General features: G+C 29.7%; 10 protein-coding genes across 10 annotated transcripts; 7 read left to right on the top strand and 3 right to left on the bottom strand.

Moving 5' to 3' along the window:
• Nucleotides 1-182: 182 nt before the first annotated feature.
• Nucleotides 183-5,150, bottom strand: BX663DRAFT_494033 (uncharacterized protein). The gene is made up of 6 exons (XM_051525439.1): nucleotides 5,069-5,150; nucleotides 3,712-4,974; nucleotides 3,393-3,620; nucleotides 3,271-3,339; nucleotides 948-3,189; nucleotides 183-885 (listed from the first exon to the last, which is right to left on the bottom strand). The coding sequence occupies exons 2-6, from the start codon at nucleotides 4,957-4,959 to the stop codon at nucleotides 332-334; spliced, it is 4,341 nt and encodes a 1,446-aa protein (XP_051386850.1). The 5' UTR covers nucleotides 4,960-4,974; nucleotides 5,069-5,150; the 3' UTR covers nucleotides 183-331.
• A 2,858-nt stretch (nucleotides 5,151-8,008) lies between these two features.
• BX663DRAFT_557507 (ribosomal protein S2, flavodoxin-like domain-containing protein) lies at nucleotides 8,009-9,341 on the top strand. Its single transcript, XM_051531771.1, has 3 exons — nucleotides 8,009-8,129; nucleotides 8,232-8,345; nucleotides 8,423-9,341. Exons 1-3 carry the CDS (start codon nucleotides 8,111-8,113, stop codon nucleotides 9,145-9,147), a joined length of 858 nt encoding a protein of 285 aa, XP_051386849.1. The 5' UTR covers nucleotides 8,009-8,110; the 3' UTR covers nucleotides 9,148-9,341.
• Nucleotides 9,341-11,346, top strand: BX663DRAFT_557506 (methyltransferase TRM13-domain-containing protein). Its single transcript, XM_051531770.1, has 6 exons — nucleotides 9,341-9,501; nucleotides 9,577-9,727; nucleotides 9,850-10,161; nucleotides 10,235-10,663; nucleotides 10,799-11,044; nucleotides 11,113-11,346. The coding sequence occupies exons 1-6, from the start codon at nucleotides 9,408-9,410 to the stop codon at nucleotides 11,297-11,299; spliced, it is 1,419 nt and encodes a 472-aa protein (XP_051386848.1). The 5' UTR covers nucleotides 9,341-9,407; the 3' UTR covers nucleotides 11,300-11,346.
• Nucleotides 11,347-12,436: 1,090 nt separating this feature from the next.
• Nucleotides 12,437-13,762, top strand: BX663DRAFT_494021 (uncharacterized protein). The gene is made up of 4 exons (XM_051525438.1): nucleotides 12,437-12,979; nucleotides 13,063-13,157; nucleotides 13,219-13,284; nucleotides 13,344-13,762. The coding sequence occupies exons 1-4, from the start codon at nucleotides 12,511-12,513 to the stop codon at nucleotides 13,569-13,571; spliced, it is 858 nt and encodes a 285-aa protein (XP_051386847.1). The 5' UTR covers nucleotides 12,437-12,510; the 3' UTR covers nucleotides 13,572-13,762.
• A 951-nt stretch (nucleotides 13,763-14,713) lies between these two features.
• Nucleotides 14,714-15,872, top strand: BX663DRAFT_494018 (uncharacterized protein). The gene is made up of 3 exons (XM_051525437.1): nucleotides 14,714-15,137; nucleotides 15,263-15,549; nucleotides 15,608-15,872. Exons 1-3 carry the CDS (start codon nucleotides 14,848-14,850, stop codon nucleotides 15,715-15,717), a joined length of 687 nt encoding a protein of 228 aa, XP_051386846.1. The 5' UTR covers nucleotides 14,714-14,847; the 3' UTR covers nucleotides 15,718-15,872.
• A 712-nt stretch (nucleotides 15,873-16,584) lies between these two features.
• On the top strand, nucleotides 16,585-17,144 carry BX663DRAFT_557504 (CTAG/Pcc1 family). The gene is made up of 3 exons (XM_051531769.1): nucleotides 16,585-16,615; nucleotides 16,675-16,803; nucleotides 16,874-17,144. Exons 1-3 carry the CDS (start codon nucleotides 16,602-16,604, stop codon nucleotides 16,974-16,976), a joined length of 246 nt encoding a protein of 81 aa, XP_051386845.1. The 5' UTR covers nucleotides 16,585-16,601; the 3' UTR covers nucleotides 16,977-17,144.
• On the bottom strand, nucleotides 17,128-17,960 carry BX663DRAFT_494014 (small GTPase superfamily). Its single transcript, XM_051525436.1, has 3 exons — nucleotides 17,851-17,960; nucleotides 17,477-17,743; nucleotides 17,128-17,411 (listed from the first exon to the last, which is right to left on the bottom strand). The coding sequence occupies exons 1-3, from the start codon at nucleotides 17,905-17,907 to the stop codon at nucleotides 17,181-17,183; spliced, it is 555 nt and encodes a 184-aa protein (XP_051386844.1). The 5' UTR covers nucleotides 17,908-17,960; the 3' UTR covers nucleotides 17,128-17,180.
• A 995-nt stretch (nucleotides 17,961-18,955) lies between these two features.
• Nucleotides 18,956-19,207, top strand: BX663DRAFT_426444 (uncharacterized protein; the record flags this gene model as incomplete). The annotated part of the gene is made up of 1 exon (XM_051522544.1): nucleotides 18,956-19,207. A coding segment is annotated over one exon (252 nt), but the record flags the coding sequence as incomplete, so codon positions are not given.
• An 808-nt stretch (nucleotides 19,208-20,015) lies between these two features.
• On the top strand, nucleotides 20,016-22,119 carry BX663DRAFT_494012 (Septin-domain-containing protein). The gene is made up of 7 exons (XM_051525435.1): nucleotides 20,016-20,209; nucleotides 20,292-20,423; nucleotides 20,485-20,701; nucleotides 20,775-20,892; nucleotides 20,985-21,328; nucleotides 21,390-21,501; nucleotides 21,573-22,119. Exons 1-7 carry the CDS (start codon nucleotides 20,101-20,103, stop codon nucleotides 21,705-21,707), a joined length of 1,167 nt encoding a protein of 388 aa, XP_051386842.1. The 5' UTR covers nucleotides 20,016-20,100; the 3' UTR covers nucleotides 21,708-22,119.
• A 656-nt stretch (nucleotides 22,120-22,775) lies between these two features.
• Nucleotides 22,776-23,531, bottom strand: BX663DRAFT_119636 (uncharacterized protein). Its single transcript, XM_051521513.1, has 2 exons — nucleotides 23,172-23,531; nucleotides 22,776-23,095 (listed from the first exon to the last, which is right to left on the bottom strand). Exons 1-2 carry the CDS (start codon nucleotides 23,481-23,483, stop codon nucleotides 23,012-23,014), a joined length of 396 nt encoding a protein of 131 aa, XP_051386841.1. The 5' UTR covers nucleotides 23,484-23,531; the 3' UTR covers nucleotides 22,776-23,011.
• Nucleotides 23,532-23,701: the final 170 nt, after the last annotated feature.

Below are 23,701 nucleotides of genomic sequence, written 5' to 3'. Positions count from 1 at the left end.
GAATTTCTATATCCAAAATGTCTTCAAGGGAACTCCTGAATCTATTGATTTTTTATCTAGTCTATATATCTGATAAGAGCAAATAAATACTTTTAGGTCTATAGATAAAACAGAAATGGTTTCAGCTACCAAATTATATAAGGATATTAATGGTTTTGTAATAACACTTTGGCTTTATATCTTTTCCTTAGTTTTATATTGTCAATTACAATATATGCAACAAAAAAAATTTTTATTACTGAAATAAAAGATGATTATAACTCTTTTACCCTTTTATACAATTATTTACAAGAAAAAAAAAATATCGATTATACATGTATATATATATATATTACCTCTCTTTTTTCTTTATGCGCTTGTCATAAAGCTCAAATTGGCGACCCTTTGCAATAACATTAGGATACCACCACTGATAAATAAAGGTAATTGTATAACGCGGTAAAAATGCAAATATAATAACTAATAAATAAGTCAACCAAAATGAACCCTGACCAAAGACCATATTAGCCATGCCCCAAAGTGAAACAGAAGGGAATGCTCCATAAATTACGACCCATAAAAATGTGACCAGTAATTCAAGTCCAATAAAAGTAAATTGCCACCATGTCCAATAGTAAGTATTAAAACCTGGCATGATGTTGGCTAATGTTATAGCAGTGACTGCAACAGATGTAGATAGTTGTAACATAGACTCTGAATAGCCATTTGAATTAGGATTTCCATTAATATACAATAAATAGAAAGCATAGAATACAATGACGGATTGCCAAACTCCATCTAAAAAATACAGCCAAAACCTAAACTTTGTATATAATTTTCCTCGAATTGAATAAATACTTGTTAAATGCTTTAGATAAGGTGAAGTAAGATCTTGATCGGTTGCACCTATTTTTTTTTTTTAATATCAAGTACAATTAAAATAATCTCTATAATAAATTATTAAATACCAAGAATAACTACAGGTGCAACTGTAAACACAATATTATAAAGTTGCAAGAATGAATAATCATAAAAGATATTGCCAGACCACGCACTGTATATTTGATACCATAATGATGGAAATACCCAAAAGACATTCTTAAAAAAGAAAGTTAATATCATCTCTGAAATACGAGAATAACTCCAGTGACCTTGAACTAATAATAGCTTATGAAGAAATCGAAACTGTGAAATGGCATAATCAGCAGCCATAGAAGCCTGTACACCTTCCTGACCTGCTATTCCAACTCCTACATTTGCAGCTTGAATCATACTTACATCATTCGCACCATCACCAACAGCAAGCGTAACAGTATCATGATGTTTACGAACAAGTTGAACAACTAATGCCTTTTGAAGTGGACTAACTCGGCAACATATAACACTTTTGCAATGAGTAGCAATTTGTAAGAGCTTTATTTTTAAATCTGATGACTTTAATATATGAGCTAATGATGACCCTTCAATGATAAGTGCATTTTCTTGTATGATTGAATCATCTATTTCATGTCTATTGTCTAATTTTTCCAATGTGTCAGTTAAGGTTTGAAATACCTTCTCTGGGCTATCACTACCATGAATGACCCATAGTTTCATATTGGCATCTAACAAGTTACTTGCGTATCCAATGTTTATAGCAGTTTCTAATTTATCACCAGTTAAAACCCAAATTTTGATACCTGCATTTCGAAGATCTTCAATACATTTAGGTACACCTTCTTGAAGTTTATCCTCTATACCAGTTGCTCCAAGTAGTCTAAGATTAACCTCGATTTTCTCTTGTACCTCAGCAATCTTATCTGAACGATTTTCATAAGCAGTACTTGCTTCATCATATTCTGACTTCCAGTTTTTATACTCATCCTCTTCTAAAAGGCGATAACTTGCAAGTAAAGTACGAAGACCACATTCAGAGTACTCATTCACATGAGAAAAAGTTTGATTAATTACATCCTTCTCTTGCTTACTCTTGTCTAATCTTTCAGATATCACATTATCCGCGCCTTTACAGTACAATATGATATCATTCCATGGTTCAGGCCGACGCAAAATCACACTCATCCGTTTTCTGTCTGAATTAAATTCTAGCACATTTAGTAGTTCAAATTGATATTCTTTACCAACAATATCTGCCGTCACTGTTTCCCCCTTTCGTTGAAGAAAGACAAACCCAGCATTTTTGGCTGCATTCACTAAGGCAGCCTCATCTGGTGATTCAGCTTTATAGTTAAGTTGTATCCGTACTGTATCATCCGTTTGATCCGATTTTTGCTTCTCGTCTGTAATTGAATTGAATTCTTCACCTCGACTCTTTTTACGTCTTAAATCACCCCTTTTATTAGTAGCTTCAGTATCAGAAGACTTTTTTAAATGGCGAATACCTGGGACTTGTGAAAGAAGTTTACTCGTGCTCCCTGTATGTGATTTGTAATTACTTGTTTCCATTTTTTCAGTTGCTGCATTTTCATCCGATGCTTTTGCATCTTTTATGTCACTAACGATTGTATTTTTCAATTTGTTATAACTTCCGTTAGCCATATTCTCACTGATTTTTGGTTCTTGTTTAGTCATTTTCTTATCATCATCATCATCATCTTCTTCTTCTTCTTCTTCGATAACTTTACCATCTTCTCCAATCCTTTCTACCATTACTGTATGACATAATGCTAATAACATGAAAAATTCTTTAATTTTAGCAGATTGTTTGTCCAGTTCTTTGTCCGGTTCTGAAGATTCAATATCTTTGAATAATTGTGGATCTGCGAATGAAAGTCTATTAGGGTTCAATGAAGAATAAGTTGGTTGAAATAGGTTTTTCATAGTTGCTTCATAATCTTTCATAATTTCTAATCGTTTATCTTTATTTTCTTTGTTTGCTTTCTTTTCATCATTATCTTTAAGAGGATCTTCATCAACATCCAATAATGGCAAGTGATTTTCTGTCGATTCCTTCATTACAGCTTCACGCTGCTCCTCTAGATCGTGTCCAACATGGCTGCTAGTATTCGTTTCATTATGATTGCTCTTTTTCTCTTTCTCTTTTCGAATACGGGCACCACGAGCGCCTTCAGATTCGGGTGCAAATCCATTATTGCCGTATCTGACACCTCCAATCGTGCATTCTCTAAATTCCATAATATTTCTAGTTAGAGTCCCTGTTTTATCAGAAAAAATATATTCCACCTGTCCAAGGTCATCTGATAATATCCACTTAATAATAATAGAATTAATTATACTATTCTTTTTTTTTTCTCTCTCTCTCTATTTTGCGAATATATGATATTTACTTACTGTCTTTGGTACGCATGATTTCTGTGATGATTCATCCCACATATCTAAATCATTCCAAATAAAAAATGCCTATATTGAAATTTATAAATACAAAATGAGGTATACATATATATATAAAGTACCTGAAAAGTTTTCACAAATTCGATAGATACATAAAGAGAAATGGGTATAATATTTTGAAAAATAATTAAACTAGACCAAAAATTCATAAACCCTACATAAGCTGGTGACCCAGATTGGACTGCAAAGAGAGATGATGAAGTATTTGACATAAAATAACTTCTCTTAACACCAGCCATAATAGCACATATTAAACATAATATAAAAAGTACAAGAAATGCTATAAAAATCTATATACAGATATATATATATATATGTATATAGTTACTACATACACACACAGATATATATATACATATTATATATTGTTTGTATTATTACCTCTTGATTCATTTGTTTATCTACTCTACTCCTTTTACTAGGTGTTTCACCTGAATTTAGCATAATCTTACTATCTACGCCTGTAAAAAGTACAACAGCAATAGCCCACTTTGTATTCTTCACCACATGTCCTCGAAGTAATATATTCTCAATTCCAACTGGGGTCCTACTTTTCTCTATCCATTTATCTACTAATGATCCATCCCTTTCTAGCCTCACGAGGGTTCCCTCAAAATGATACAAGTCCGGAGAGGGAGCACCTGCTTCAAGATAGAAATGACAATCATTTAAACAATCTGCTCCAGATTGAATATAACTTAACTCTCGTATACTCTTTCGAGGTTTTAAATTAATTTCGCCGTCCAAATCCTTTGTCTCAACATAACATATCCCTTCTTTATCTGATGTAGATAAAAGTACTGCATCCGCTGGTAGACTATCACCATTACGTAACAGAATGAAATCTCCTACACGTATATCCTTGGAAAGTGATCTTTCAAATACATCCTCAGCATGGGAAGGCAAGTTTTGTTGATTTCCATCATCATGAACATTTTCACTTTCTCCTGTAGCTGGAACCTTTTTAAAAAAGGAAAGATGATATAAAATAGCAGATAGCCAAGTAGTAGTAGTAATATTAGTCAAGAATTTACCGCTTGCTGAAGAAGAAGATGAATCTTGATAAGGAAAATTTGTATTATGATAACCCCTTAAGGTATGCGTAATATTTTGATTATACTGTTTGTCTACCTTATGACGTTGAAAATCCTCAAAGCCATCTTTCACTGCAGTAACAAATACGACAAAACAGATAGGTAAAAGAGTTAATGCTGGTGATTTGACTCCAAATTGAGGTAACATTTGTATAATAGCCATTGCTAAAAAATACATGTTTGCAGGTCTACGAAATTGTTCAAATAAGTTCTTTGGAATAAAAGAAAGTAAGGTATATTTCGAAGTTCTAATTTTGTTGGTTGCAAAATTTCTTTTCTTTTCAGTTGCTGTTGCATTATTATAAAAGGTAGAAAGGGGTAAATTGATAAATATTCGGCGTCCCCCATTTGTTATTTTCTTTAATTTGACAGCTGTTGATTCAGTATGAGATAAAGTCGAAGTTGTTATAGCAGACTGTTGAGAATTCTCAGTGGATGCTCTTCGATGTATTCCTTGACAGTATCTGTCGCGGCTATTATTTTCTTCATTATCTTTACTTTTCCAAAAGATATCAAACCATCGTTTACGGGACATAAGTATATGTAAGGCCTAGTAAAAAAAAAAAAAAAAATGAGATAAAATAAAAAGGAATAGAGTTAAAATGAAACTAAATGAAATATTTGTATAAAAAATATACACATACAGGTTATGTAAATATGTAATGGAAAAAAAAACATTTATGTATTTAGCATATTTTTCTTTCTGAGTAACAATTAAATTAAAAAGAGGCGCAAATCTATGGAGTATGTTTTATGAGAGAAATTTTTTATAGCATCTAATAAGGATAAAAAAGAATTTATCATTATTGTAAAGTCCTTGTCATAATTTATTATTATCATTTTCCTTGTATTTTTTTCTTTTCTTTTTTTTTTAATTTTAATAAATATTTTTTGTTTTTATTTGTTTGTAATTATCACATTTTTCTTTACAATACAAATCGTGAAACAGAAAGCTGCTTTAAACGTTGGCTATATTATCCCAATAGCATCTTCTTGATTGATAAATATATTCATAAATCATTTTTATATAATAATGCGAAAAACAAAGTATTTTTATGTATTTTGGTAGCAATTTCGTCATCATTTCATCATCATTTATAGTAGCATGAATTCTCTATTCAATAATAATAAGGCTTATCATAGTAGATGTAATTAAATACGACCATGCAAATTGAATAACCATTTATAAGCCTCAGCTATTTATTATGTAATACGTGACCGTTACTGACAGCTAGTTAGTATAGTTTTTTTTTTTTTTTTTTTTTTTTTTTTTTTTTTTTTTTTTTTTTTTTTTTTTTTTTTTTTTGCTCAAAATAATAATATATTGCATTTGCTCTTATTATGAAGGAAAAGATTATAAATATGCCTATTTAACTTTATAATGGCAAATAAACAGTTATCCTAAATTTATTCTTGAATTAATTAGCAGCAAAATATGAAGATGGCTGAAGCTATATTCCTATAAAGATGAAAATAGATATGCTATATATTTAAATAAAATAAGGTCATCAAATAAACAACAAACTCTAGCAGATAAATATTATTATTAATAATATAGCAAACAACGCTGCCATTATAAGCAGCAAAATGTTTAATTGTTAATAAAATATATGTAAATATTATAGCTGATTGGAATGGAAAGAAAAACAAAAGCATATTCGCTAACACTAAGAAAAGTAGATATTGAAAGTTACATTTCAAAAGTGAAGAAGCCATACAGTAAAATTTGTAATCAAGATATCTATTTTGCTTTTGTTCTTGTTATTTATATTTTACTCAATAACATCCCCTTCAGATGCATCAATATACAAGGTACTTTATATATACGAAATAGAAGAGATCACAACTCTTGTTAGGATAACAAAAGTTATAAAAATGGTATTATTATGAGTATAGCAGCAAATAGAAACTGCTTTAGATCTATGACATCGGAGTAAAGCTCTTCAATGTTACAAAATCCAATAGATTAACTGGTATTATTGTCTAGAGAGAGAATATAAATAATGTTTATCTTTCATCATACTATTTTGAATAGCTAAATCCAATTTAAACGATTATAGCTCGTATGTAAGAATAAACCTAAATAAGAGAAACTTTTGAAAGAAACCTTTACACCAAGACTTGTTGAAGCTTGTAATATTATCTACTCAAGCGATTTACAAGGTTACTTAAATGAAAAGCCTTTACAAGTTAGTCGTACGAAATTAATATACTATTTAAATGCTCTCCGTTTTTTTTTTCTTTTTGATAATCGAATAATTTACTGAGAAGAAGTGTACTATTTCAAGCCAATCTCTTTTTCCAAATATATATCCCAGTAAGCCCCTATTTACTTTATCTATCTTTAACTCTATGCAGCAATATACTGCTTGTAAACTCTAGTAATGCGAGGCATAATCTTACCTGACTTATCAAGAGTATTTCAAACCATATTTTGCTTGATTTTGGTTTAGTATTCTTCAAATAGACATAAAAATAGCAAATATAATGGCAAAAATAAAGAAGTATATCTGTACTTGCTGACAGCGTTTACCACTAAGTGAAAATGTTAAATTTTACAATTGTCCACTGCTGATTTTATAAACCTGATAATATGGTAAATGCAGTGTATTTTAGAAGCTCTATTGGTTTTACAGCATTTCGATAGCCACTTATCTCTGTTTAAAAAGGGAACAACACAGGAAATTCTTTGGCTATCATGGCTATATCTCTCTTCTATAATCACTCAATTATTGAGAAGCATAACATTTAAAAAGGAGAAATATAATCAATAATACAAATGTTTATACTTTTCTGGGTATATATTTTTACTACAGCGAGATTCCTGATCTATAATAACACAAGGCTCCCCCCCATCAACCGCAAGTAAAACTCTGTCTCAATAACAAACACATAATTCTACTGGAAGCTAACACCTGCAGCTCTATAATGACTAAAAATGCTAAAGCGCAGTCAAATAGTGTTTGGAGTATATCACTCGAAAATGTGTTTAATTACCTGCTTTCGCAAATATGTTTACAAGGGCTTGGAAAATAAATTTCCAGGCCTTCAAAGTGATTACATGGTTTTCATTTTGCTTTCTTAAGAACGATAGAAGGATAATCATCAAATAACCCGATAAAAAAAAAAGCTGGATGCTCAGGTTTATTTTTTTTTTTTGGCTCATATATAAATTCTTCCAAAAAGAACTATTATTCCAAAACTGGGTTTAAATCCATTCATCTTTTTTACTCCTTCACTGCCTATTCAGTAATTGTTCCTTGACTAGCTTTCCTATTTCCCCCCATTACTAATTAATGTCATTACTACTCTTCTTTCCATTTTATTTCTTTTCCTTTTTCTTTTTACCATTAAACCTAAAGGTATTTTTGTGGTATCTTTTATTTCCATCAATGAACTAAGTTGAACGGCTTAAATGTCATGCTCAATCTGGAGTTTTTTTTTTTTTAAAGTACGTGAAGATCAAAGGGGAAAAAAATTGTGGCGTTTAAAAAAAATCGGACTGTGAAAAATAAAAGTTTTTTTTTTGTCTTTTATTAAATAATTGTTGAATTTGCAAAATGATGAAACTTCCTCCTTTTTCACCTGGACTTATTTGGCCTTCTAAACCTCATAAATCTTTCTGCACCTTAACTTTTGTCAGAAAATAACGATAGCCGTCCGCTTGAAAAAAATAATTAGTAAAAATGTCAAAAATCCCTGCTGGTAAGTTAATCTTTCTTTTTTTTTTTTTTAAAAAATGAAAAATAAAAAACAAAAATATGAATCAAAAATTAACATTCACAATTTCAATTTGTAATTAATTAGTTTTGAACCCTACTGAAGAAGACATTCAACTTTTGTTGGCTGCTCAATGCCATATCGGTACTAAGAATGTCAACACTCGTATGTCTCCTTATGTTTTTAAGCGTCGTGCTGATGGTAATGCAATAATTTTAATTTCATCATTTAGAGAGAAAGATGTAATCGAATTTGAAGGTTAATTATTATTATTTTAGGTATCAACTTGATTAACATTGGTAAGACTTGGGAAAAACTTATTTTGGCTTCTCGTGTTATTGCTGCCATTGAAAATCCCCAAGATATTGTTGTTGTCTCAGCTCGTCCTTATGGTCACCGTGCAGCTCTTAAGTTCGCCAAGTATATTGGTGCTGAAGCTATCGTCGGTCGTTTCACTCCCGGTACCTTCACTAACTACATCACTCGTTCTTTCCGTGAACCTCGTTTGATCGTCTGTACTGATCCTCGTTCCGACTTCCAAGCCATTTTGGAAGCTTCTTATGTCAACATCCCTGTCATTTCTCTTGCTGATACTGATGCTTCTCTCAAGTTTGTTGATGTTGCTATTCCTACCAACAACAAGGGTAAGCATGCTATTGGTTTGATCTACTGGCTCTTGGCTCGTGCAGTTCTCCGTCTTCGTGGTACTCTTGAATACAGCAATGCTTGGGACGTCATGGTTGATATGTTCTTCTATCGTGATCCTGAGGAAGTTGAGAAGGAGAACGAGGAAGATGCTGCTGCCGTACCCGAAGGTGAAAATGCTGGATGGGCTGCTAATACTGAAGAAGGTGACTGGACCATTGAAGGTTCTGCTGCTGAAGGACCTGCTGCTTTCGCTGCTACTTCTGGTGATTGGTCTGCTCAAACTGACACTATTGCCGCTGACTGGGCTGAAGATGTAGCTACTCCTGCTCCTGCTCCCACTTCTGGTTGGAATTAATAAGAGATACTGGCTGTTTATTTTTTTCATCTTAATTTAATGAAAAAAAAATGAAATAAAATAAAATGAATGAAGTATCTATTATGCATATATAAAATAACATTTGTTAAATGTATGTTAAAATATGTATTTACATTTTCTAATATTTTTGTGCCAAAAATTTTTTTTTATTTTTTATTTTTTTTTTTATTTTGTATTTTTCGTCTTGTCCCTTCACCCCCTTTCTTTTTTTTCTTCTTCTTCTTTGTTATAACAAACAAATGCCAAAAGATACTGTAGCAAAGAAAAGCAAAAAATCAAATGGGAAATCTGAACCATTTGTTATTCCTCCAGTGCCAACAAAACCTCAACAATGTAAAGAACAAAAGAAAAAAAAAAATTTCAAATAAAAAAAAAAAAAAGATTCTGATAGACGTCTATTTTATATAGGCCATTTTTTTGTTCTTAGAAAAAGAAGGTATTGTGGTTTACCGGCCAAAAAGAACTTGAAGTATTGTGGTGAACATTTAACAGCATGTGCCGATGATGAGAATGCAAAAGATTTACCAAAAAGAATCCCATGTCCTTATGATAATTCACAGTGGGTATTATAATTGGTGTATATTATATGCTTTGTACTAATAGAGCTCACTGACTGACTCACTCACTCTCACTCACTCTTTTCTTTTTTTTTTTTTTTTTTTTTTTTCTTAATACATTTAGTACCATTTTTGAGAAAGATCTTGAAAATCACTTAAAAAATCGTTGCAATGCTCGACCTAGAGAATTACCAAAGTGTCATTCACTCAATGTTAACTGTACACTACCTCTTTCACAGGAAGAATTAGATTTCCAAAAAAGTATTTTCTCCCATCAAAAATTACATGTTCAACCTTGGCTAGCAAGAGTTCGATTAAATCAACTAAGTAAAGAAGAATTAGAGTCACTCATCGATAAAGTATCTTTTGCATATGATGCACATGTCCCTCTTATTCCAATGGAAAAATTAACTCATTCTTCTGCAGAGAAAAAAAGGTATTATTCTAATCAAAATAATTTATCTACATGATATTAAAAAAAAAAAAAAACTTACTTTCCCTTATACAAGGCAATTTATTTCAAATACAAAGCATTTGGATCAACTGTCTTCTTTACTAGGACATTTGGAAAAGAATGAAATGTTAAAAGATAAAACTGCATGTTTTACTGAATTTGGAGCAGGAAAAGGGGATCTTTCAGCTTTTGTGAAAAGAGCGATTAACGAGGAAAATGGAGAAGCAACTTATTTGCTGATTGATAGAAAGAGCGTTCGTAATAAAGCAGATCAAGCATTACTTGGGCATTCAGAGAATAAGTCAAGAGTACAACGACAAATGATTGATATTAAGGATCTTGTTTTATCAAAAGTAGACTGCATTGCAGACAATGATAAGAAAGTGGTAGCTATGTCAAAGCATCTTTGTGGATGTGCTACTGATATTACCTTGAAATGCTTAATGAATTATGTTGAACATGAAAAATCAAAGGGACAACAAAGGTATAGTTATTTTTTATTTATTTTTTTTTTACCTTGTTATTATTTACAAAAAAAAAAAAAAAAAAAAAAAAAAAAAAAAAAAAAAAAAAAACTTCTCCCTCATATTTATCTCTTTCTTTCATTGTTATATTAAAGTGAGCCTATTACGGGAATTATTATTGCCCTTTGCTGTCATCAAATTTGTCGTTATGAAATGTACCCCAACCAAGACTACCTCAAGTCCATTGGTGTTTCTAAAACGGATTTTGAGCGATTATGCAAAATGACAAGTTGGGCCACTTGTAAAAATGGTAGAAGAAAACCATCAAACGAAGAAGATAACATGGATGAAGATAATAACCATGCAGTAAGCGATGATGAAGATAATTTTGATGAAACAGCGTAAAGTCATTCAAAAGAGAATATAATTTATTTAACCCAAGGAAAAAAAAAACTAATGTTATCTCTAGGAATCATTTTTCAGGTCGTGATGCTCAGGAACGTGAAGCAATTGGATATAAATGTAAACGAATTCTTGATGCTGGACGAGTTAAATATTTAGAACAATTTGGCTTTGATGTTAAATTAGTTTATTATGTTGATTTAGCTACAAGTTTAGAAAATTGTGCATTGATTGCCACACCTAAAAGAAAGTAAATAATAAAATCTAGAATTGAATGGGCTAAGCTGCCCAACTATTTAAATCAAGAACACTTTAAAGAAAGAAAGAAAGAAAGAAAAAAAGGTGGAGGGAGGGCAATAAATTAAATACATTTTCTATCAAAGGCAGTGGCTACTACTAAAAAGCTAAAATCATCTTATAAGACCAGTCCTTTTTTTTTTTTTAGTTTCTGGCTACTTCACCACCCAATTTCGTAAATTTAATATCTCTATTCTGCATAATTTTTCAGTCGTTGATAGATAGCAAACATGTGGCTCTTTATAATTTTCAATTATTTTTTTCAAGCATATTTGTACATTTATAGCAAAAAAAAAAAAAGATAAAGAAGAAGAAGAAGAAAACAATGGACAAGTCTGTATAGTTTATTAATACATAGACGAAGAACTATACCGAGAAGAAATAATACTGAAAAAAAAAACGGGTCATTTACATGTTTTCATAAGGAAAATAATATGGCCTCACCTACAAAGGACTGGATTATATCTTTTTGTATTCATATTAATAACGGAATATCTTTATTCTTTCCGGAATAATTTCTGTTAATAAGAAAACATGCAATATGTTTATATAAACCTCGAATGAATACTAAAGCTATCATATCAGCACCAATTATTATATAATTGTATTACAATACTATTTATCATCCATGATAAATGCCATGGGAATATAACAGTCACAATTCTTGTTATTGTCTAATATAGTGTAGTATATTATCATTATCATTATTATGCACTCCAATACTATCATTAAAACTGAATGTAGAATGAACAATGACACTGTAAAGTGCAAAAGACTACCCGTTAAATAATAACTAACTCGGTTATGAAGACAACAGCTACAAGCACCAGAAAGTAACAAATACATGAACAAAGAATATACGAATATTTAATTGAACAAGTAAAAAGGATTCTTGTTGATAATGAAGAACACGAAGGGCCATTATTGGAATAGATTAGTATTATCCATCGACTTTGATCAAGCTCTATTCCTTTTATATTTAGAATCTTCTATCAGGCATTTCTCCAAGTTAGACAGACAGGCTCTGTAAAAGTTATTGCGGAGTTGGCACCGAAAGATTTTTTTTTTTTTTTTCGTTTGTTAATAAAAAGTTTTTTATTTCAAGATCTATTACTTTTAGATCTTTCAATTGTAAATCTTTTCTTCTTATATAAGACAAAAAAAAAAAATGACAGATACCAAGGAAAAGAATACAGAAACAAATAAATTAAAAACTAAAAAGATCAATACAAAGTTGATTAACAAAAATGAATCTAATATAAAGAAATCAACAACACTATCTAACAACAAGAAAGCTAGTGAGGAAGATAAGGCAAAACAGCTTACGCCAGGACAAAAGTTATTAAAGACGATGACTGCACAAAAGGCAGCCAAGTTGGCCCTTATGAAGGGTGTGAAAAATACGCATGTATCATTTGACGATGAGGGTAATGAAGAAAAAGTGGAGACAGTAGTTCAGATGACGAAAAAGGATCGTCCTGCTATGAAAAAACCTGAGCCTATGAAAAACAAGCGTAAGAAGGAAGAAAAAGAAAAGGAGGAAGAAAAAGAAAAGAAAATGCCAAAAAAGGCTAAAAAGCCAAAAACAAAAGCAACAAATAATGAAATCGCTACTAAAAAAGATACAAAACAAGAAGGTAGCCTATTTATAAAGAGTAGAAGAAAGGATATTTTGTATTTACATACGCACGCATGTACGTACATTTATTTGTTTGTTTAGAGGCACTTGCCTATGTTCGATTGTTTGTTAATGATCGTAGCTCCTGGAAGTTCAAGAAAGTCTTGCAGATTTGGTTACTTCAACATTTATACGAGGTAGTATTAAAAAAAAAAAGTAAGAATAGTATTAAATGATAACATACAATGTGTATTTTAGATACCTGAAAGTGAGTTTGATAATGTGTTGAAGTATTTAAAAGATCTTCAAGGTTCAGCACGTGAGGTAAAAAAAAAAAAGAAGCATTTATTTCATACAAAAAAAAAATTAACGAGTTATTATAGAAAGCAATAAAGGAAGCAGAAGGAAAGATTCCAGTAAAAAAAGAAGCTACTATTAGCCATCATTTGACAGGATATTCAACTGTAAATAATAATGATAATAGCATGGACGATGACTTTGATGCTGAAAAGTTATTAGCACAAGCAATGTCAGCTCCTTTACCAAAAGCAGAAGAAGAAGAAACAACAGAAACTAAACGTGCAAGATTGATTCTAGAGACTCTTTTATAAAAAATAATAAAACATGTTGTATATATAAGAATTAGAATGTAAAGTCAAACAAACCCTTATAATAAATGAAACTTTATTATATCAAAGGGAGATTATTGATATTAGCAGAAACAATGAATTTTATTAAATTAAGGGGAGGGAGAAAGGAGGGGGGGGGGAAAAGATAATTTAGGAGAAAGGGGAGGGGGAAGTTTTGCAATATGTATAAATGCATGTATGTATGTATTTATGTATACATAACATAATTATAACCTTAATAATACATGTATTTTTATACTCCTTTCTGAAGCATTTGAAAACATATCATCATACAATAATTTATTTATTTATAAGATTCTCCTTTTTTTTCTTTTCTTTTTTTTTTTTCCTTTTTTTTCTTTTTCTTTTTCTCTTCTTCTTCTTCCTTTTTATCATTTATCTTCTTTCCATTTACGCTTTATATTTCAGTTTCATACTAAAGTAGAGTTAATTATTAATAATAATGTCCCTTCATAACGATACAATGATCAAGAACAATCAAATAAAAGTGGTTGCACCCATCTTAAACGATGAAGATAATAGTTCTGTCTTTACTGGATCAGCCGATGTATCGTATCACGAGTGCAGCACAGCGACCATAAATATTTTAGATACATTATTTGATCAATCTACAAATGAACTATTACAGCAAACAATTCGTTGGATGTTTTGGTCTCCACAAAGATTAGTTAAAGATGATGTCTTTCTTGCTCCTTTCATTACAGCTCAAGTAGATATTAAACAATTAGATGATACCATCATTTCTTCTTCTTCTTCTACTACTACTACTACTACTACTTCTCATATTCCGACCCCTTGTTTGTCACCTGTAACCTCTCCTTCCGACTTTTTGTACAACCATGAACCTTTATTCGATGGTATTGACTATGGTCAAACAATGTTATCAACTGAACAAGATATCAATAATGAACAAGATGAAAAAAGGTGTCTAGGATTTTTAAATGAAAAAATAAAAAATGATCATGATCTAGATTGGTCGGCTTTATTGAATCAGTTCGATATAACTAATCACCATGATCCTAGTCTCTTGCCACCTACACCAACTACTTCAATTGAAGAAGAAGAAGAAGAAACATATGTATTATTTAATAATGACATGAAAGAAGAACACTTGGCTGACTCTGACCATCATAATAACTCGGAATTTGAGCAGCAGCAACAGCAGCAGCAACAGCAGCAGCAGCAGCAACAGCAGCAGCAGCAGCAACAGCAGCAGCAGGAATGCAATAATAAAGAAATGACCATATTAGAAACTCCTAAACTTCCTTATTTGGTTACGAACAAAATAGTAACTTCCTTTGTACCCAATAAGAAAACATCTACAATAAAGAGAAAAATATCAAGTTCAAATATAATAAATCCAATGAATGAACACTCTAATAATAAAAAGAAATTAAAAGTATCTCATTCGACAGAAACATTATTTGAGAATTTAACTCGATCTGGAATTGATTGGTGTAGATATTGCGGTACAACAGAAGGTGTTAATTGGAGACCAGGACCTTGGGGTAAAAGAACATTATGCAAGTAAGTAAATGGAATAGAATTTTTTTAAAGAAAAATAAAAGAGAGAGAGAGAGAGAGTGTGTGTGTGTGTGTGTGTGTGAGAAGAAAAGAAATTAATAAGATACACATATACACCTTTTAAACAGTAAACATGGATGTGATTATAAAGGATATGGTTTGGCAAGTCGATTACCAAGGCTTGATTTATCTGCATTTGTAAAGGAGAAATTAGAAGATCGTCGACGTCCAATTGTGCAGCAATTTTGTGTTATTTGTCAAAATCCCGAAAAGAATAAAGAGGATTTACTTAGACCATGTGAAGGAGGTTGTTCTCGTGCATATCATCTAAATTGTTATCCAACTTCAATATTAGATTCATCCTTATGGTATTGTAGCCCTCAGTGTCAAGAGAATAAAGAAAAAAATAAAGTTGGTAAAGTGGTTACTAGTGAATACATATGTGTGGACTCTTGTTAACTTTATTTATATAGTGGTTGACTTGCCTCGAAAATATCTTCCATTAATGCATCTACATCATCAACAAAGAAAATTACTTTCAACAACTAATGTACAAAAAAAGTCATATTTTAAAATCAAATAAATTATTACATATCTCTTTCACTTAAATATGCACACAAAGAAAAAGAAGAAGGAAATAATACAAATTAATTGTTTATATACACACCTTTACATACACACAAACATAATAACAGCAATAAAGTCTTTTTTTTTTTATTAATAAAATGTATATAGAGCATTTATATTTACATAAAAGAAAAGAGAGAGAAAAAACAAAGCTTGATGATAGTCTTTCTTATTTATACTTGATCAAATAAATAAATTGATGATGCATATCTTCAATAATAACAAAAAAAAAAAAAGACTGGAATTTCATTACATGCATGTATACTTGTTTTGATAATATAGAAATCTAATCTATTCATTTATTTATATTACTTGGAGTAATTTTTCTTTTTTTTTGTTATATGAATAGAATAATAAGAGTTTTATTCCTATTACTGACTCAGTTATGGTTAAAAAGAAAGAAAAGAAAACTTATGAAGATGCCAGAAATATCTTCAATATGTATTTACTTTTAAACTAAATAGTTACATATAACTATGTTTAGCTTATTTTCTTACCTTTTGTCTATTTCTATCTTTTATCTATTTTTTTTTCCATTACTTATAACTTGCTCCGAGATGGTGAAATCAAGATATAAACTTATTATTTTATTTGGTTGGTCTATTATCCAAATAGATTGAATTCCACTTTAGCATACTAATTTTTACAATATGCTCACAGTATCTATTAGGATAGTAAATGCAACTGAAAAAAAAAGTAAGCAATTCAAGGTTATTTTGGTTAAAGAATAGATGCTCATTTTTTTTTTTTCTCTCTTTAAATATAAAAATTTCACTGTCAAATTTAAATATTATTATTTTTTATTTTTTTATATTTTATTTTATTTTTATACATTTAAACATGGACAGTAAAATGTAATAAAAATAGACGGATAAGAGAAAAAAAAATTATAATAATCAAATAATTTTGATAGATTTATAGAGATTCCTTTCCCAAATGAGCATTTAGCTACAATTGCTAAAAGAGTTATGAATGTGGATGAAGAATTAAAGACAGATCAAGTGAAAAGAGTAATTACCAGTCAGGATAATCTACTTCAAGTGTAAGATTGAAATTATTATTTTTTTTTAATAGATCAATTGATCTCACTCGTGTTTATCTATTTCACATAGACATTTCGAATGTTATAATACAAAAATGCTTCGAGTAGCTGTTAATTCATTTTTAGAATATTTATCAATGGTGACTCGAACTATGGAGGCAGACTTTAGTTAAATGAATGGAATAAATAATGTAAATAATACATATTGTTTGACTCGTACAACAAATCAGCTTATATATACATAGTAAAAAAAAAAATGAACTCACTATCTTATTTTATATATATACAAATATATATATTTTTATTATGTATATTAGATATTTATATATAAGGGGAAGGCGAAAGGGAAGAAAGGGAGGGAGGAATAAATACTTATATTATAAAATAAGACATTTAAACTTTTTCTTATTCTTCTCTTTTGAAGGATTTTGTTTGTTAATCTGTCTAACTACATCATAAAATACTTCATCAACATTAATTTTAAATCTTGCTGAAGTTTCATAAAATGGTTTTCCACCCCATTGTTGTGACAATGACATTCCTTTTTCTCTTGAAACCATTCTTTCATTTTCTAAATCACATTTATTACCCACTAATACCATAGGTATCTAATATGTATATATATCAAATGTTATTTTATCTAATATTCATGTATATCTATTTCTCTCCTTACATTTTCAGAACCTTTCACTCTAATTATTTGCTCCCTAATCTCATGAAGATCAGTCAAAGTAACTTGACTTGTTATCGAAAATACTAAAACAAAACCCTGACCGTTTTTCATGTATAAATCACGCATTGCTGTAAATTGCTCAGTACCTGCTGTATCTAAAATCTCGAGCATGCATTGTTGTCCATCAACCTCAACTTGTTTTCTATAAGAATCCTCAATGGTAGGATCATATTTTTCAACAAAGATAGATTGAACAAATTGAACAGTCTAATGATGACCTTGATGAGTTTATAATATACTGTGTAATTACTTTTTTTTTTTTTTTTTTTTTTTTTTTTTTTTTTTTTTTTTTTTTTTTAAATCTTTGTAATTACCAGAGCTGACTTTCCTACACCTCCTGAACCTAAAACTACAAGCTTATATTCTTTCATTTATATGTTGTGTTTAATTACAAGAAATAATAAAAAAAAAAAAAGAGGAAAAGAAAAGAAAAGGAAAGGAAAGGAAAGAAAAGGAAAAAAAAAGGTAAAAATTAAAATAATGTAACCTTTCTATCTTACACAATAAAGCTACATAACATTTTATTATTGATTTAAAAAATACCAGCAAAAAATAAAAAAAATAAAATAAAAAAAGGAGAAGTACAGTTTACCAAATTAAGAATATAGAAGAAAAAAAAAAACGAGAATTTAATCGGAGCTTATATTTTAATTCTAATTTGTTGTACAAACACATTGATCTCATCTTCTTCTCCTCCTTTGTCCTTATTGCAACAAATCCCATTTTAATTAAAAAAGTTATATTAATGGAATTAAAAAAAAAACTTTTATTATCCTGTAATATATGAAAGAATCTATTTAAATTATCCATATATAATGTACAGATAAAATTCAAATAAAACAAAAGAAAAAGAAAAAAAAAGAGAAATCAAATGTCATGTACTTACTACTACCAAGAATAAGAATAGAGGTTGTTGTTCATGTTAGTTATGAAAACAAACGTTTAAGAGTCAAATTGACAACATTTCAAGATAGCATGATTTTAATAAACACGTTTAAGACCTGTATTTCAGATGATTTATTTATAAAGAATAACATGTCTTTTTATATTAAAAAAGTGTCCAATTTTAAATATTTCTTAGTTTTATTATCAATTTAATATAAAATATGCTAATTGGATTCTATCTCTCTTTTTTTTCTCTTTTTGTATCTAACTGTTAATCAATTTGTAAATTACAGTCAACGAAACTAGGTTGGGTCAATAAAAAAAAACATGCGAAAATGGGACAAAGTGGAAAAAATTAAATCGAGACACAATGTTAGTTTCAATAAAAGTTATTTTCAGTGTTTCGCTCACCTTTTTCGTATATTTGCCAAATTCCTCTAAAAACCAAATTAAAAAGACTGATGTTTTAGCATTTCCTTTTTTACAGTAAATTTGGCAGATATACGAACAAACGCTCGTATATTAGACGCGCACCCTCAAACCTGCCCCTTCCATCCAAATGAACTCTTCACATGTTCACATAGTATTTTTGGATGTATATGCATAACCGCCTTCAGATGCCCCAAATCTATTGAAGATCCACTCTCGTATCTCTTGAACATATTACCATCAACATTCCATACTAAGAAAATGAGAAAATCAATTGATGTCTGGCTCATACGCTGGCCTTCTCTATGTGCAATACTGCTTGAGATGGATTATCTTGCTTCACTCCCAAATCCCTGAACCCTCTGACCATCATCTTCTTTCAATACAATAACGATTTTCTGATAGTTAATTATCATCACTTATACATACACTTTAACATTTTCCCTTTTATCCCAGAAGGGGGTTTCTATAGCAATCTGACTAGGGCAAAACAGCATATATAAATGCTATGTGCTCATTGGTCATTTTTTAATTTTTTAAATATATTTCTTCTTTAATCATAAAGATATATCCTTCTTTATTCTGACATAATTTGTGGTACACATATTCATCCGTAGCTTGTAATATGCATATTCTGTAATGATCATGATATTACAACTATTAATAATGAAAGCTATTATCTAGAATCAACCAATCATTGATAATATATTTATACATGTATGTACAAATAGATGAAACAATTTAATTACTTTGTTCATAGTAGAAATAACCGTTAGTAGTCATGGTTAAAAATATCATCTACTAGTAGAAAGGGGCTTTCACTTTATAAAGACTCTTCTTCACTGATTCGAAATATCAGAAACAATCGAACATCACCTGTTTGTCTTTTCGTGATACACATTCCTCTTCTTTCCTTGATGGGCCTTTATCCTAAAGAAAAAGGCCATCTCTTCTTTATTGTTATTAAATCATGAGCAAAAAAAAAAAAATAATAATCATATGATAATAATAGAATCACTACTTTTTTCATTCTCTCTTTTCCCATTCCCTTCTTTAAATTATCTGGGGGGCAAATTTGATGTATTCAACCTCTTTTACCCAATAATAAGGGGTTTCGAAAATTAATTTATTATTACCTTTTTTTTTTTCTTTTTCTTTTCTTTTCTTTTTTTTTGTCATTATTAATATTCTTTTCCTTACATATACATAGATATATATGTATATATTTATATATATATAAATAAAAGAGTATGTCCTCTTTAACTATTTCTTCTTCTGGTGTAGGTGTTGCACATTTACCCAATCAAGTACATAAAATTGCTACAAATAGAGGTATTAATTTCACCTTAATGGTTTGTGGTAATGTATAAATGATAGAAAAAAAAAAAAAAAAAAAGGAGAACTTTGTTTCAGGTTTCTCATAAAGCGAAAAAAAAAACAGGTGAATCTGGATTAGGCAAAACTACATTTATAAATACATTATTCGCAACAACGATTAAAAATTATCAACTTTATGGAAAGAGATTTGAAAAGCAATTAGATAGAACTGTAGACATTGAAATTACAAAAGCAGGTAAAATAGGTTATTTCTTTTATCAGTCATCCCAATTTTTAATATATGTATATTTTAAAAGAGATGGAAGAAAATAGGTTTAAAATAAGATTGACAGTTGTTGATACACCTGGTTTTGGTGATTATGTAAATAACAAAGCTAGTTGGTTGCCTATCATTGATTTTATTGATGATCAACATGAAAGTTATATGAGACAAGAGCAACAACCTTATCGTCAAGGAAAAATTGATATGCGTGTTCATGCTTGTCTTTACTTTATTAGGCCAAATGGACACAGGTATGACAAAAAACTTATATTTTGTAATCATGCAATGAGAGAGAATTTGTAACAAACAAACAAACAAAAAAAGCTTAAAAGCGTTAGATATTGAAATTATGAAAAGACTTGGTACTCGAGTTAATTTAATTCCTATCATTGCTAAAGCTGATACTTTAACCCCGAAAGATTTGCAAAAGTTTAAAGAAAATGCAAGTAAACAACGAAAGAGAGAATTTTTAATTTTAAGCCTATTTTTTTAATTTTTTTTTCTTGTTCTTGTTCTTATTCTTTTTCTGTATAGATCCGGGAATGTATTCAAATGAATAATATTCAAGTCTTTCAATGTCCAATTGAAAGTGAAGATGAGGAAAGTACGATGCGTAATCAAGCTATTGCAGATGCTTTTCCGTTTGCAGTTATTGGCTCGACCCATTTTGTTGTAAATCAACATGGTCAAAAGGTGAGAGGACGAGAATATGATTGGGGTGTAGCAGAAGTTGAGAATGACGATCATTGTGACTTTATTAAACTTCGAAATTTATTAATTCGTTCTCATCTGCTTGACTTGATTAATACAACTGAAGAATATCATTATGAATATTATCGTCAACAACAAATGGTTACTCGTAAATTTGGTGAACCAAAGTAAGAACGATCTATCTATCTGTCTATCTATCTATAATTAAACATAATTTTTGTGAAATAGACCAAAGAGATCTGAAAATCCTAAATTTCGTGAAAAGGAAGAAGCTCTAAGAAGCTTATTTACTGAGCAAGTTAAAAACGAAGAATCTAGATTTCGTCGTTGGGAACAACAGGTAAAGAATATAAAGTATATAAAAAGTCTTTTTTTTTTGTAGAAATCTTTATCTAATTTTTTTTCATTTAGCTCATAAAAGAAAGAGATAAATTGAATAACGATTTAGAGATACAACATGCTCATATTAAAGCTCTTGAAGCTGAATTAGATCAATTATATAAAAGAGCAGGAAAAAGTGGTATTCATAATACGTTTCGAAGATAATACGTCATAGTCTTTACTACATATTTATTTATTTATTTATCTATTCATTCATATTCATAATAACTTTATGCTTAATCATATAATTCCTCTAAAAGTCTTTTATATCTTTTAAAGTTTTCAATATCATGGAATTCACTTGTTATATTCTCTTCCTCTTTCTTCATCTCTCTTGCCTTTCGCTTCTTCTTTTTAAATCCTTCCATCTTTTCTTTTATTTGCTCTGCTATTTTAATTATAGAATTAGGCTTTGATTGCTTGCTTAACAAACATGGCATTTTAAGTAATTCATCTACTTTCTTGGAATAATACATGTCATGAATGTCTGTACTATAAACAAAAAATAATCAATTTTTTTTTTCAGTATACAATACATTTATGCATTCTTTTACCTTAATGCATGTGTTAAAATAGAATCTCGAATTTGCTCTAAAAACCATATATCAAGTGTTCCGTGATCTATTCGTTTGATAAAGAATTTAAATAATTGGTTTGCTTGCTTTTGAAGATAGGATATCTTGGTTGTATCTTCATTATTGGGTATACAATTATCTATAAGAAATCATACATTAATTCTATTTTTTCTTTTTATCCTCTGTATATATAACTTACTTATTTCACCGCAGATCTTTTCTACTAATTTTTTGAGTCCAAACGTGTCATCTAATGTTGGGTTCAAATCATACATTTCCATAAGGAAAGATTCACCTTCAAAATAGTTATCTTTCCCATTTTCCTGCAATAAAAAGCTATATTAAGGCAACTATTTAATGAAACCGGGTTATTTAAAGATGATTCATTTTGAATAGCTTACAAAATTAAATAATAATTGGGTGATTTCTTATAAGCTTCAAGAGATTTTAATATAACTAATTTTTTTGTCTCTTGGTTATCAATAGTATCTAAAAACTTTATGGGAATAAACTCAGATCAATTCTAGGAGAGAGAGAGAAAAAAAAAAGTAATTACTTACATTACAATATTTATCTAAAAGTTCGACATCATAGGGTAATGTGTTGTGTGCATTGTCTAATTTATCTTTTGCAAGAGCTTCATATTTCATATATTTCGAAATTATTGATGGATCAACATCATCAAGCTCTATTTCTTCCTCAGGGTATGGTTGCGGTAATTCTTGTCTTAATGTTTGCCATTGATAATATGCACAGAATGCCGTTTTCCGTAAAAGTGTAGGATGGTGATATAAAGATCGATTATATACGCTATTTTTTTTAAAAAAAAGAGGAGAGAGAGAGAGAGAGAGAGCGTTAACATCAAGTCATTTGCTTATGTGTCTTTATTAAATCTTACAAATCTATTTCATTTAAAGCCATTTCCCATTTTTTTTCAAGCATCAACTGATCGATAAATGCATTAAATGTATCAAATTTCTTTTTTTTTTTAAAGAAAAAAGAAAAAAAAACTGTGATTAGCTTGTGTTGAGTGAAATGGTTTATTTAATTTTACCAAATCTTCTTGACAACTGGCATGCAATGCACGAATGTAATCTACAACATCTTCAGGTGTAGTATTTGTTACAATCTCAATACCGATCTTCCAAAGATCCTTTGTAGAGAAAAGAGTTGATTTAATCATTTCGTTAAATAATATTCTTGCTTCTTTATATTGGCCTTGGTCCATCAACCTTTCTAATTTTAATATAGTCAAGTCAAGGATGTCTAAATCACTATTGTCGCTATCATCTTCATCACTATCCAATATTAGATCTTTTGATTTAATAACATTATGCGAAGTGTAAAATCTTTTTTTTTGTGACATTATTATTAAAAAAAAATAAAATGATCGCTTTTATGTATAAAATTTTATTACAAAGTTAACTTTTTTTTTTTTTTATCCCCGATCTTTTATGGTGTTGAGTTAAATAATATGTCTGCACTTAAAATTAATAAAGTTGCCTTTTATTCTACAAATCTATTGTGACACACATTTTCCACTTTACAATGGTTTCCAAATAGCACTGATTGTCCAGATCGGCT

This window comes from Cokeromyces recurvatus (assembly GCF_025118155.1).
Source record: "Cokeromyces recurvatus strain NRRL 2243 chromosome Unknown BX663scaffold_2, whole genome shotgun sequence".
In the NCBI taxonomy this organism is placed as follows: Eukaryota; Fungi; Mucoromycota; class Mucoromycetes; order Mucorales; family Mucoraceae; genus Cokeromyces; species Cokeromyces recurvatus.
This window is presented reverse-complemented; position numbering and strand designations above follow the sequence as displayed.

Bases quoted from the DNA above. Each gene is read 5' to 3' on its own strand.
- BX663DRAFT_557506 (XM_051531770.1), top strand. From the start codon at position 9,408: ATGCCAAAAGATACTGTAGCAAAGAAAAGCAAAAAATCAAATGGGAAA. The intron at 9,502-9,576 runs GTAAAGAACAAA...TATTTTATATAG, and splicing joins GCCAACAAAACCTCAACAAT to GCCATTTTTTTGTTCTTAGA. The intron at 10,162-10,234 runs GTATTATTCTAA...CCCTTATACAAG, and splicing joins TCTTCTGCAGAGAAAAAAAG to GCAATTTATTTCAAATACAA.
- BX663DRAFT_494021 (XM_051525438.1), top strand. From the start codon at position 12,511: ATGACAGATACCAAGGAAAAGAATACAGAAACAAATAAATTAAAAACT. The intron at 12,980-13,062 runs GTAGCCTATTTA...TTGTTTGTTTAG, and splicing joins AAAAGATACAAAACAAGAAG to AGGCACTTGCCTATGTTCGA. The intron at 13,158-13,218 runs GTAGTATTAAAA...TGTGTATTTTAG, and splicing joins TACTTCAACATTTATACGAG to ATACCTGAAAGTGAGTTTGA.
- BX663DRAFT_119636 (XM_051521513.1), bottom strand. From the start codon at position 23,483: ATGTCACAAAAAAAAAGATTTTACACTTCGCATAATGTTATTAAATCA. The intron at 23,096-23,171 runs GTAAAATTAAAT...AAAAAAAAAAAG, and splicing joins CCAGTTGTCAAGAAGATTTG to AAATTTGATACATTTAATGC.
- BX663DRAFT_557504 (XM_051531769.1), top strand. The intron at 16,804-16,873 runs GTAAGATTGAAA...TATTTCACATAG, and splicing joins CAGGATAATCTACTTCAAGT to ACATTTCGAATGTTATAATA.
- BX663DRAFT_494033 (XM_051525439.1), bottom strand. From the start codon at position 4,959: ATGTCCCGTAAACGATGGTTTGATATCTTTTGGAAAAGTAAAGATAAT. The intron at 3,621-3,711 runs GTAATAATACAA...ATCTGTATATAG, and splicing joins ATAAACAAATGAATCAAGAG to ATTTTTATAGCATTTCTTGT. The intron at 3,190-3,270 runs GTAAGTAAATAT...ATTATTATTAAG, and splicing joins AATCATGCGTACCAAAGACA to TGGATATTATCAGATGACCT.
- BX663DRAFT_557507 (XM_051531771.1), top strand. The intron at 8,346-8,422 runs GTAATGCAATAA...TTATTATTTTAG, and splicing joins TTTTAAGCGTCGTGCTGATG to GTATCAACTTGATTAACATT.
- BX663DRAFT_494014 (XM_051525436.1), bottom strand. From the start codon at position 17,907: ATGAAAGAATATAAGCTTGTAGTTTTAGGTTCAGGAGGTGTAGGAAAG. The intron at 17,744-17,850 runs GTAATTACAAAG...GGTCATCATTAG, and splicing joins GTGTAGGAAAGTCAGCTCTG to ACTGTTCAATTTGTTCAATC. The intron at 17,412-17,476 runs GTAAGGAGAGAA...TATACATATTAG, and splicing joins GAGTGAAAGGTTCTGAAAAT to ATACCTATGGTATTAGTGGG.
- BX663DRAFT_494012 (XM_051525435.1), top strand. From the start codon at position 20,101: ATGTCCTCTTTAACTATTTCTTCTTCTGGTGTAGGTGTTGCACATTTA. The intron at 20,424-20,484 runs GTAAAATAGGTT...ATATTTTAAAAG, and splicing joins CATTGAAATTACAAAAGCAG to AGATGGAAGAAAATAGGTTT. The intron at 20,702-20,774 runs GTATGACAAAAA...AAACAAAAAAAG, and splicing joins ATTAGGCCAAATGGACACAG to CTTAAAAGCGTTAGATATTG.
- BX663DRAFT_494018 (XM_051525437.1), top strand. From the start codon at position 14,848: ATGACCATATTAGAAACTCCTAAACTTCCTTATTTGGTTACGAACAAA. The intron at 15,138-15,262 runs GTAAGTAAATGG...CCTTTTAAACAG, and splicing joins GGTAAAAGAACATTATGCAA to TAAACATGGATGTGATTATA. The intron at 15,550-15,607 runs GTAAAGTGGTTA...TTATTTATATAG, and splicing joins TAAAGAAAAAAATAAAGTTG to TGGTTGACTTGCCTCGAAAA.